The sequence below is a fragment of the Heterodontus francisci genome, chromosome 25 (genome assembly GCF_036365525.1).
Source record: "Heterodontus francisci isolate sHetFra1 chromosome 25, sHetFra1.hap1, whole genome shotgun sequence".
NCBI classification, from domain to species: domain Eukaryota; kingdom Metazoa; phylum Chordata; class Chondrichthyes; order Heterodontiformes; family Heterodontidae; genus Heterodontus; species Heterodontus francisci.
In genome coordinates this window covers 53,424,565-53,436,877 of record NC_090395.1, presented here as the reverse complement: position 1 = coordinate 53,436,877, position 12,313 = coordinate 53,424,565, and the positions used below count along the sequence as shown (strand labels likewise).

Genomic DNA, 12,313 nt, shown 5'->3' with positions numbered 1-12,313 from the left:
TACTAACTGTGCAGCCTCTAGTCTGCTGTATGTCAACCAGAAATGCACCAAAATACAGATTTCCATCACTAACTGACAGTTTGCTGCTTCTTGCCCATGGATAACAAAAATCGCAAGTACTTTTTCTCATCTGCTGCTCATAGTGCTCAGCCAAGCGGAGTGGGATATGGCTTTGAGGGATAAAAATGTCACCTGCAGTCAAACTGCCACTTACGCATTCAATTCAGATCCAGGAGAGATGCACTTACATTGGAGGGGGCTGGGGGTAGCAATGGGGGGAATGAAGGAACAACTCATGAGCAGGTAATTCTTTCTACATTCAGTCACTAGAAAACAAAAAGATAAATCTTCAAAATGTGTGGATGAGGAGAAAAGCTCCCTGCAGCTGTGAATGACTAAAGTCTGCAGCAATTTAACAGATCCAGACAAAACTGAAACATTTGAGAGTTGAATCTTTTGACAAACTTTCCACTGCTGATTTGCTCTCCTCCCCCATTCTGACATTATTCCTGCATCTCTTCCCAATCTATATTTTCCTGCTGAGAATGGCAGAGACACCAGGCTGCAAATATCTCCACGGATGCCGTCAATAACATGACTTGATCATCCAGCATTCAGATTCCCCATTGTGTAATCTAGTAAAGGGCATTGCAACTAGATTTATTTCTCCCAATATTATAAGATAAAGTTGAACAAGGAGGGGGTTTTGGTCATCCTCAAAAGACACACAATTCTCCTGTTATAGCATCTATCTGTCTCTTAATTGACTCCAAGGTATTGTAACCATTGACTGGAAGTTTATTTTCTAGCAGTGATTGATATAACCAGAAAAACAAAAGTACCATGCTTTTGTATAATGCAGAGGAAGAAGTCTAAAAGACTTCTGAAACACTGCCAGAAACTGAAGTACTGATCGACTATGACACAGTTGTGAAAACCTCAATGAATATTTTATGCCAAAAAAAACCTCTTGGAAAAAACATTCTCCTGCTTTGCAATATCTGAAGTGATGAAGATAATGATTTACTCTTCAATGGTGATGAATGTAACAGATTTGCACAGTAGCTTCGATTTCAACATTAACACATCTTAATTTATTGGCTCAAAGCCAATGTAGTACTATGCACTTTGCTACTCAGGAGCACCATCTAAGGCTGGAGATTTAATTGTTTTAAATGAACAGATCTTGTATCAAATAGAGGGTAACTGGCTTCACCTGAAGGTCAGAAAAAGTCTTAGCTGTTGCCCTTCCTCTATTTTCAAAAAAAAGATTGTTTTGCATTGTGATGCCTGACAACTAGGTACGATGGATTTAAAACTTTTATATGTGATGCTGTTACTCAGCGGAAAAATAACACTGTTATGTTATAATTAGATACTGGGCTGGACTTTGCCACACCCATGATGTTAGGCTCCATGGTGGTTGTTGGGAGGGGAGGCGACTGGAAGACCCATTCCAACAGAGGTCTACCATGGAGGATGCACCAGGAGGGACCTGCCCAATCCTCCCAGCAACAGTGAGGTTCCGTGGCAGTGCACCAGCCCTCACCACCACCACCTCCACCACCACCACCACCACCACCCCACCGCTTGCTGGGTGACAGGAACTGAATTACAATATTTCTATGAACGGGATGAATAAATTTAAATAAACTTACCTTTTATCTTCCGGACCCGCCGCGATCCTCAGTGCGACTGGCACTCCCGCGCCTTCAATTCCCCGTCTAGGGAAGGCTGGCGTGACACTGGTGGGGAAAGGGGAGGAGTTAAGATTTTCAGTCCAGGGGGGAGGGGACAGGGTCAAATCAACATAATGGGTGTAAGGGATGGTGGGAAGGGGTGAACTTTAAACTTTCTGCAGTCTGGGGGTGGGGAGGGGGGGTGTGGTGGGGAAAGAGGTCAGAATTAAAAGGTATGTGTTTTGGCGGGAGGGAAGGGAAAATAGTTAATATAATTGTTATTGCAGGGGGTGGGAAAGGGGCATTAGAAATTCATTTTATACATTTTGGGGGGTTATATCTTCAAAAAATTTAAATATGCTGGCAGGGCTGGCTGGCCTATAAAAATGGCGCCTGTGCACATGCAGCTGACGCCATTGTTGGCGATGGACAGCCCGCTGCCTCCACGTGATTGTGGGGGGGTGGTGCAGGCTGCCTGGCTATTTATATAAGTCACCACGCGTGAGATTGCAGTGGCTCTTTTGCATGTGGCCTGCCACTTTTTGAGATCGTCACCAAGATCAGCAGCAGGCCCACTTTTTGTCATGCCAATGTAAATTTCTGCTTCCACAAGTATAACCTTGTGCAAAAAAAAGTCTGTAATAGAGGGCTGCAGGGTGAACAATGAACCTTTTTTAAAAATCAGAGCTACACTCGAACTAATTCGGATAAGCACGGTAAATGAGTTGAAGGACATGTTTTTTCAAAATAGAAAATGTTACAAGAAGTAAATGTGACACTTGACAGAGGTTTTTATTATGTTATAAAAAGATAGATAAATCCAGAATAATAGTTTTGGCTGCATAAAATTTGTGAATTTTTCCTTTGTTCAAAGTGACAGAAGGAATAGTGGGCATCACAGTGGACAATTTACAATGATGTTGGTTAACTGTTAAACTGTGCTGCAGAAATTGTTTATAGTGAACATGATGTGCTTGTAGAAACTGGTTTCAAGTCATCTGACTTAAGGTAAAGGTGCAAGAAAAAGTCCAAACAGATGAGTCACCAGGGTCAGAAAGCCCATCCATAGAATACACAAAAAATACACCCAAAGCATTGCCCTCTAACATGTAATAGACCGCCATGATCAAGGAGATACATACTCCTAAATTGAACCACCAAAAGATCTGGGGGTTGTCCAAGTGTCCTAGCCAATATTTATCCCTCGACCAACATCTCTCAAACAGATGTTCTGGTCATTATCACATTGCTGTTTGTGGGACATTGCTGTGTGCAAATTACCTGCCGTGTAGCTTACATTAGAACAGTGACTTCACTTTAGAAGTCATTCGTTGACTATAAAGCATTTTGGGACACGGAGGTCATGGAAAGGGCCAAGGATTTCTAGCATCTTACAGACTTAAGCATAAATATGCAGTTGATGTAATATTGTTTATGCAGTTTGAAGTTTAAATAAGAGAACACTTCTATTTCTAGAAATACTCAGCAGGTCTGGCAGCATCTGTGGAGAGAGGAGTCAACGTTTCAGGTGACCTTGCTGTATAAAGGGAAGGATGCAGGTTATTGATCCAATCCATGTTTTATATCTGAAATATAATATAGAGTATTGATGCAACCTACGTCATACCTGAAATTTGGGTGCTGTTGCATATTGATCCATTTCATATTTTATATCTAACACTAGCACGTTGATTTATGGACTTCAATGATATGCTAGAAATAAAATGACAGGGAATGTGTAAGGAAAAGATCAGAACTTAGAAGTATGATAAAAACTAATTGGGAGAGGATTGACTGAAGGTTGTTTGAGTTTACTTCAGCAATTTGGAAACACTATTTCCTTCACAATTTAATTGTTTCTCTTGTGTTTTTATGCCCAAACAAGCTAATAAAGTGCAATCTCCAGAGGAAATCAATGGTGTTGAATTTTCAAAGGCCACACGATAGGCTCAAGTCAAAGGTTAGGGTACTTGGAGTCAGGACAAATAGCTGACTGGAAAGCAAATTGGCAAAAAAAATAGACATTAAAGAGTAAGGGTAAAGGGTAGTTATTCAGATTGGAGGAATGTCAGAGTCATACAGCATAGAAACAGGCCCTTCAGCCCATCGTGTGTGCCGCCCATCAAGCACCCATCTATTCTAATCCCATTTACCAGCACTTGGCCCGTAGCCTTGTATGCTACGGTGTTTCAAGTGCTCATCTACATACTTCTTAAATGCTGTGATGATTCCTGCCTCTACCACCTCTTCAGGCAGTGCGTTCCAGATTCCAACCACCCTCTGTGTGAAAATCTTTTTCCTCAAATCCCCTCTAAACCTCCTGCCCCTTACCTTAAATCTATGCCCCCTGGTTATTGACCCCTCCGCTAAAGGAAAAAGTTTTTTCCTATCTAATCTATCAATACCCCTCATAATTTTGTATACTTCAATCATGTCCCCCCTCAGCCTTGCTCTAAGTAAAACAACCCTAGCCTTTTCAGTCTCCCTTCATAGCTGAAATGCTCCATCCCAGGCAACATCCTGGTGAATCTCCTCTGCACTCTCTCCAGTGCAATCACACCCTTCCTATAGTGTGGTGCCCAGAACTGTACACAGTACTCCAGCTGTGGCCTAACTTGTGTTTTATACAGCTCCATCATAACCTACCTGCTCTTTAAATTCTATGCCTCGGCTAATAAAGGCTAGTATCCCATACGTCTTCCTAACCGCCTTATCTACCTGTGCTGCTGCCTTCAGTGATCTGTGGACAAGTACACCAAGGTCCCTCTGACCTTCTGTACTTCCTAGGATCCTAACATCCATTGTATATTCCCTTGCCTTGTTAGTCCTCCCAAAATGCATCACCTCACACTTCTCAGGATTAAATTCCATTTTCCACTGCTCCGCCCATCTTACCAGCCCATCTATATCTTCCTGTAATCTAAGGCTTTCTTCCTCACTATTTACGACACTACCAATTTTTGTGACATCCGCGAACCTACTGATCATACCGCCTATATTCACGTGTAAATCATTAATGTACACTACAAACAGCAAGGGTCCCAGCATCTATCCACGTGTTACACCACTGGTCACAGGTTTCCACTTGGAGAAACAACCCTCGACCATCACCCTTTGCCTCCTGTCACTAAGACAATTTTGGATCCAATTTGCCAAATTGTCCTGGATCCCAGGGGCCCTTACCTTCTTAATCAATCTCCCACGTGGGACCTTATCAAAAGCCTTACTGAAGTGCATGTAGACTACATCAACTGCTTTACCCCCATCTACACATCTAGTCACCTCCTCGAAAAACTCAATCAAGTTAATTAGACAAGATCTCCCCCTGACAAAGCCATGCTGACTATCCCTGCCTCTCCAAGTGGACATTAATCCTGTCCCTCAGAATTATTTCCAATAGTTTCCCAACCACTGATGTTAGACTCACCGGCCTATAATTACCTGGTTTATCCTTGCTACCTTTCTTGAATATTGGTACCACATTCGTTGTCCTCCAGCCCTCTGGTACCTCTCCTGTGGCCAGAGAGGATCTGAAAATTTGTATCAGAGCCCCTGCTACCTCCTCCCTTGCCTCACATAACAGCCTGAGATACATCTCATCTGGGCCTGGGGATTTATCCACTTTTAAGCCTACTAAAACAGCTAATACTTCCTCCCTATCAATACTAATATGTTCAAGTATATCATAATCCCCCTCTCTGATCTCTACACCTACATTATCCTTCTCCATAGTGAACACGATGAAAAGTAATCATTTAAAACCTCACCTACATCCTTTGGCTCCACATACAGTTTGCCACTTTGGTTCCTAAAGGGTCCTATTCTTTCCCTGGTTATCCTCTTGCCCTTAATATACTTATAAAATGCTTTAGGATTTTCCTTTATTTTGCCCGCCAGTGTTTTTTCATGTACCCTCTTTGCTCTCCTAATTACTTTTTTAAGTACCCCCCCTACTCTACACTTTCTATACTCCTGTAGGGCCTCTGCTGTTTTCAGCGCTCTGAATCTGCCATAAGCCTCCTTTTCTCCCCAGATGCAATCCTCAATATCCCTTGACATCCAGGGTTCCCTGTATTTGTTGGTTCAGTGCTGGGACCTAACATATTGATCATTTACATTGATGATTTGGACTTGGGAATAAGTAACTCAAGATCAAAATTTGCAGATGATACCAAATTTGGGGGGCATAGCTAACTGAGGAAAAATGTAACATAATACAAGAAGACATTAGGAAACTTGCAGTCTGGGTAGTTAGTGGCAAGTGAACTTTAATTGAGATAAATGTGAGATAGTGTATTATGGTAGGAAAAATAGAAACATCTACACCTTAGAAAATAAAATGAATGTGGTAGAAGAGCAAAGAGATCTGGGGATACAGATGAAGAAATCATCAAAAGCAGCACCACAAGTCAGCCAAGCAATTAAAGATGCTAACCAGGTAGAGGGACTTATTTCTAGTGGAATAGAATTCTGAAATCGTGAAACTCAAATAGGATCCTGGTTAGGCTGTAGGACTATGCGCTGTTCTGGTCTCCAAACTATAAGAACATTGAAGCACTGGAAAAAGTGCAGAAAAGATTTGCAACGATGGTATCAGAACTGAGAAATTACAGCTATCAGGCAAGACTGAAAAGGTTGGAGCTTTTTATCTTTATAAAAGAATAGACTTCGATGTAACCTGATAAACATCTTTAAAATTAGAAATGTTTGGACAGGACCAGGCAGATGTGGAGGGAATGTTTCCACTTGTGGAAGAATCCAAACTAGGGACCATAATTACATAATAAATCCAATAAGTAAATAAAGAGAAATGTCATTACCCAAAGAATGATTAGAATGTGGAACTCTACTGCAGGAACGCTACTACATCCACCGACCGAAAAGTCAATGGCGATCCCACCTCTGACGGGCCTGGGGATCCAGACCGGATTTTATGGTCCCCAGGCCCTTAAATGGTCCTAGGCAGGACTTCCAGCTCATTGAGGCAGGAAGTCCCACCTAATGGAACTACCAGCCAATCAGCAGGCCTGCAGCTCTTGGTCTCAGCAGCGCCACCAGGAGCGGTGGCCACTGCTGGGACTGCAACCCAGCTGAAGAATGAAGATGTCAGGGAGCAACAGAGAACAGGTATGTTTTTGGGGCCTTGCCGGGGGTAATAGGTCGGGCCCCGGTGAGGCAAGGGGGGTTGGTTGGGGGAGGTGGGGGGGGCGTGTTGGGGAATGGCTGGGGCATTGGGGGTGGCCCTCCGTTGGGCACAGTGTGCCCTATCAGGAAGCCCCTCCCCCAGGCTGTCAGAAGGCCATCTACTTTTATCAGGTGGCTTTTCTGAGGCCTGGGCTGCTTGCCTGCCAACCATAAAATCCCCGTGGCCACCTGAGGGCCTTGATTGGCCTGGGATGGGTGGGCCGTTTCTTGCTGCTGCCCCGCGTAAATTGGCGGTGGAGGCGGGATTGGGCCGGGACCCATCCGCTCTTTGGGGGGGCGTAAAATTCTGACCACAGAAAATGGCCACATGAGCAAGATAACTAAAGGCCACCACAGAATATGCCAACACCCTTGAGAGGGCAGAAGAAAACAAATTTAAAGTTCTGCTAAAATGGGTTAGAAAGGGAAAAAACAAAAACCTAGTTCCTCCATTCTCCAAACTAGGAGTTTCTGACTTTGCAAGTATACTCTGTATTCAAAGGGTAACAGACAGCCTGTGTGTGAATCAAAGCAAAAAGAACACCAGTTAATTTAAACTACAAAGTTGCAAGATCAATAATTAGAAGTAGGTTCAGCTGATGATCAGTGTCCGATGTACGTCTGTAAGCTGATGAATTTTCTGAAAAATAAGGGAGTTTAATGAGCATGCCGTTAGTAATGTGTAAATTATTCAGTAATTTGTAGCGAGGAAGTGATTCCCTGTGTGTTATGAATCACCACAAATTGCCAGACTATTTGCACCACTCCACTATTTGCCTAGCAAAAATTCTAGTTCGCCATCACCCTCACCATGAGTTTCAAGAAATTGCTGCATTTGGACAGTAAATACAAATTAAAGTCACCACAGAGTGTTAGGAATGGCACGCAACACCATAAAGACCCTGCTAATGATAAGATTTATATTCCTTCAATACCAATCAACCTCTCTAGCCCAGAAAGGGAACTGAAACTGTGCAGTCTCATTCCCATAGGTTCTGAAAATTTGAAAATGCCTTAATTTTCACTCACTATTCTTTTCGGTTTCATTTCTTTATCTCTTAATCCAATCTTTCTTTCCCTTTCCTTATTTATCTTTCTGTACCTTATTTGACTCTACTTCACCTATTCAAGTTCACACTCCTTCTCTGTCATTGCTGTTTTCCTTCTCAATCCTTATCTCATTGGCTAAGGAGATAGACTGCCATTCACCAAGGTCCCAAAAGCCCCATTGTCCTCACCATGCCATTATCAGCTTGCACTTCCAGCAATTTGAGGTATAAAAAATTTGAGCTGTAAAGAAAACGCTCAGAAATGATAAGATAAAATAAATGGGTTAATGCACCAGGACATTGCTGCAGGAGTTCTTCAGGGTATTGTCCTAGGCCCAACCATATTCAGTTACTTCATCAATGACACTTCCTCCATAATATTGTACAATCTCCAAGATTGTACAACGATGTTCACTGATTGTACAATGTTCAGTACCATTTGTGATTCCTCAGATACTGATGCAGTCCGTGTCCACATGCAGCAAGACCTGGATAACATTTAGGCTTGGGCTGGTAAATGGCAAATAAGATGTGCGTCACACAAGTGCTGGGCAATGACCATCTCCAACAAGAGAGAATCTAACCATGTCCCCTTGACATTTAACAGCATTATCACTAATTCCCCACTATCAACATCCTGTGGGTTACCATTGACCAGAAACTGAACTGGACCAGCCATATAAATATTGTGGCTACAAGAGCAGGTCAGAGGTTGGGAATTCTGCAGCGGGCAACTCACCTCCTGACTCCTCAAAACCTGTCCACTATCTATAAGGCACAAATCAGGTGTGTGATGGAATACTCTCCACTTACCTGGATGGGTGCAGCTCTAACAACACTTAAGAAGCTCGACACCATCTAGGACAAAGCAGACTGCTTGATTGGCACCCCATTTACCACCTTAAACATTCTCTCCTTGCACCACCAGCACACAGTGGCAGCAATCTGTACCACATACAAGATGCACTGCAGCAACTCGCCAATCATCCTTCAACAACACCCATCAAACCAGTGACCTCTACCAACTAGAAGGACAAGGGCAGCAGATGCATGGGAACACCACTACCTGCAAGTTCCCCTCTAAGTTGCACACCATCCTGACTTGGATCTGTATTGCCATTGTTTCACTTTTAGGTCAAAAACCTGGAATTCCCTTCCTAACAGCACTATGGGTGTACCTGTACCAGATGGACTGCAGTGGTTCAAAGCAGCAGCTCACCACATCTTATCAACTGCAAGTAGGTATCAAATGCTGGCATCGTCAGCGATGCTCACATCCTATGAAATGAAAATATGTTGCCCTTCAAATAGCAGGCAGAGGAGCTTGATGCATTAAGGTTAAGCACTTGCCTAATAATATTACATAGAGTAACTTCCAAGATAAAATGTAATGCCAGTCAAATTACTCAGGCTCTGGGTCTGAAAATCATTATCAAAACAGGAACTGATTGCCAATGTTCTCTGTTAAACCTTCTATGGACACATTGGGGGAGTGAAATTCAACTTTACGTGGGCAGTAATCGAGTGGGGGGGTCACCCGTTATACACCTGCCTGATGTTTCTCTCGATTGAATAAGAGAGGAAAATTAAGTGAGATGTTTAACCAGCAGGCAATCTGCTTCTGCTCATTTTACACCCCTGGCCAAGTTAAATTTCACCCCCAAGTTGAGCAGGTTAAATAAACAAACTTGCTTTTGAAAGAAAAATTGTTTTGGGGGAAATAAAACACATCTGTACCACAGACAGATATAATCTAAAGCATCAGGTTCAGGAAGACAACAGAAAACACTTGTGATACATGATTGAAGGCTTTTTATATAGACTGCCTGCTGACTGATAGGTTCTGTCATGCGCCAACATACCACAGGCAGTCTGGAACTATCTGTGGTGACCTCCCACAGCTTGGTAGCTACTTAAACCTCTATAGGTTGACAGCTTCTGCATCTCTCATCTCACTGTTCCCTTGAGCGAATTCAATCACACACAGCTGGGAGCATTATTCTCCTGTCAACTTAAAATCAACCCTGATATGCACCAGATCCGTGCAATGAGCAAAGATGATCACAATTATCCACTTGTTCCATACAGTGGACCAGAGGATGTAGCAGAGGTTTGTAGCATGTGGCTCCAGGAGCTGCCACTTTAAAGCTTCTAAATGAAGAGAGGGAAGGCAAACATAGCCAACTCCATAATCACAACTAAATCCAATAAGAAATTCAGGAGAAACTTCCAGAGTGGTGAGAATGTGGAATTCACTGCCCCATGGGAGTGATTGAAGCAAATAGCATAAATCTATTTAAGGGCAGCTAGATAAATACATGAAGGATAAGGAATAGAAAAATAAGTTGATTTGGTGAGATGCAGTAAGGTGGGAAGAGACTCACATGGAGCATGACACTGGCATAGATCTGCTGGATCAAATGCCCTATTTCTATGCTGTAAATTCTATGCAATTGTAAGTGAGCTGGGTTTTCACTGAAATCATAAGCATTCAAAAATCTGGCTTGCAAGCAGGGATGTAGCTTGTGTAAACAATATATGCAGATCTGTACGTTTTCATATTCCTTGAGGCGTCAATAGGTGAGTATGTAATGCAATGACTGATTTGTCAACACAAGAGATCTGGCTCGGAAATCAGCAACTGTCCCCCCTTTCTCACTGTCGGTCATGAGATTCTGTGCTGTGGGCTGCAAGTGAGAATTCCAAGTCTCAAAAAATGTCAGCAATTCCCACCAGAAGAGACTGTTCCCAGAGCGAAGTAACAGCATTAGGTAGGAGCCGCAGCTTGGGACCAGCAGTGAAAATATCCAAGGGCAAGCTAGCTCCTGTGAAATGCATAAGGCTGGAGGGAAAAATGCTTCTTTGAAGGATTTTTGGGGATTGGAGGCAAGACCGCCTTTGTGAACCAGAGGAGGTTACAAGCTGAAGTTTATCACCATGAATTAGAGGATTGAGGACAAGAGCACCTCTGTGAATTGGGATAGGGGAGGTTAGTGAATGATCTGTGAAGGGGCAAAGTGATAAAATTGTGAAAAATCTTCAAAACTTGTATTCTTCCTATCTTTAATTTTACTAAGTAGTTGCCCAGGATCTCTAAATAACCATTTTTTGGTGGCAATCTCTCTCTCCCCAGTATATACAACACTGGCCAGGTGAAATTAATGCTCCTTTTTGACATGCTGCCAGATGTCCTCAGACCCTCCAGTCTGAAGTGGCCTCCTGATCCTATCCCTTTGAGAAGCAGTTGCATCTCAGGGTCCCATAACTACAATTCCAAAAAAGAGGCAGGAGGCCTCTCACAGACCTTTTCCTACCAAATCCCCAATGCATTTCAAATGAAACAATGGACTGGCACCTACTGCAATCCAATGGGATGGAGGAGATTGGAACAGGAAGCAGATTGATGAGGGTAGCCTCCAGCAGATAGCTGAGCAGTAAGGCCAGAAAGACAAGATAGGGCATTTGGGGTACTACTCATAAGGAAGCAGTGACAGGTATCATGGTGGGCGCTTCAGAGACTGTTGAAAGAGGCACAGAGGGTAGCTGTGGGTCTATTCAAGGAGGATTAAAGCTGAAGAGGGCATCAGAAATTTAAAAAGAGGATAAATGAATTCTCCTCCCACATTTGTATTGTTGGCATGAGTTCCCCAAGATTTCAGGTTTGGTCCCTCCTAGTGTCATCTTGGCTCAATGGTAGTACTGTTTTCTCAGTCAGAAGGTCATGGCTTCAAACCCCACTCCATGACTTAAGCAACTAATACAAGGCTGACATTTTCATGCATTCCTGAGGGAGTGCTGCTTTGTTAGTGTTGATGTCTCTTGGATGAGATATTAAGGCAAGTCTCTGTGTACCTACACAGATGCAAAGAAAAGTTCCCATGATACATTTTGAACAAAGCAGGGAAGCCCTGGACAACAGACCAACATTTATCCTTCAACCAAAACCTCTGAAATAGGTGGTTGGATTTTACAAGTCCTCTCGAGAGGGGCTACAAGGTGGGAGTGCATAAAATGGCAAGACAGGAGGTGGAGAGACTGTTGTCTTCCCACTGCCATGCCATTTTGCCAGTGGCAGGGAAGGTGGAGGACAGCTCTTCCGCCCAGAGACCAATTGAGCCACTTAAGCGGCCTCTTCCCACTGCTGATGGCATCTGACCAGCGGCAGCAGCATCCTCTGCCACATGGGGAGACCACCAGAGCAGGCTTGGGAAGAAGGGTTGGTCTTCCTATTCGGGCACTCTTTGGCTCACGGAAGAGCCCTCCCCACCCACCCCCCCCACCTGTAGCAATGACCGTCCCTGCGGCAACAGCGCCATCAGTCCTCACCAACAACCCTCCCCCACCCCACCCTTCGTCCCTGGCACCCCCAAACCTCATTTACCTGGCTGGGAGGACAGCGTC

The 12,313-nt window shown here is 43.6% G+C and overlaps 1 protein-coding gene across 6 annotated transcripts in view; it reads right to left on the bottom strand.

The window, feature by feature from the left end:
• The window catches only part of LOC137383870 (copine-8-like), a 699,632-nt gene that overhangs the window by 449,335 nt on the left and 237,984 nt on the right, over positions 1-12,313 (bottom strand). For 4 of the 6 annotated variants that reach the window (XM_068057206.1, XM_068057208.1, XM_068057211.1 and 1 more), the window contains exon 8: positions 1,659-1,745. The exons of the other annotated variants lie outside the window; for them this stretch is intronic. In XM_068057206.1, the coding sequence (XP_067913307.1) occupies positions 1,659-1,745 (87 nt within the window). The remainder of the gene's footprint in view (positions 1-1,658; positions 1,746-12,313) is intronic. 6 annotated transcript variants of the gene reach the window in all.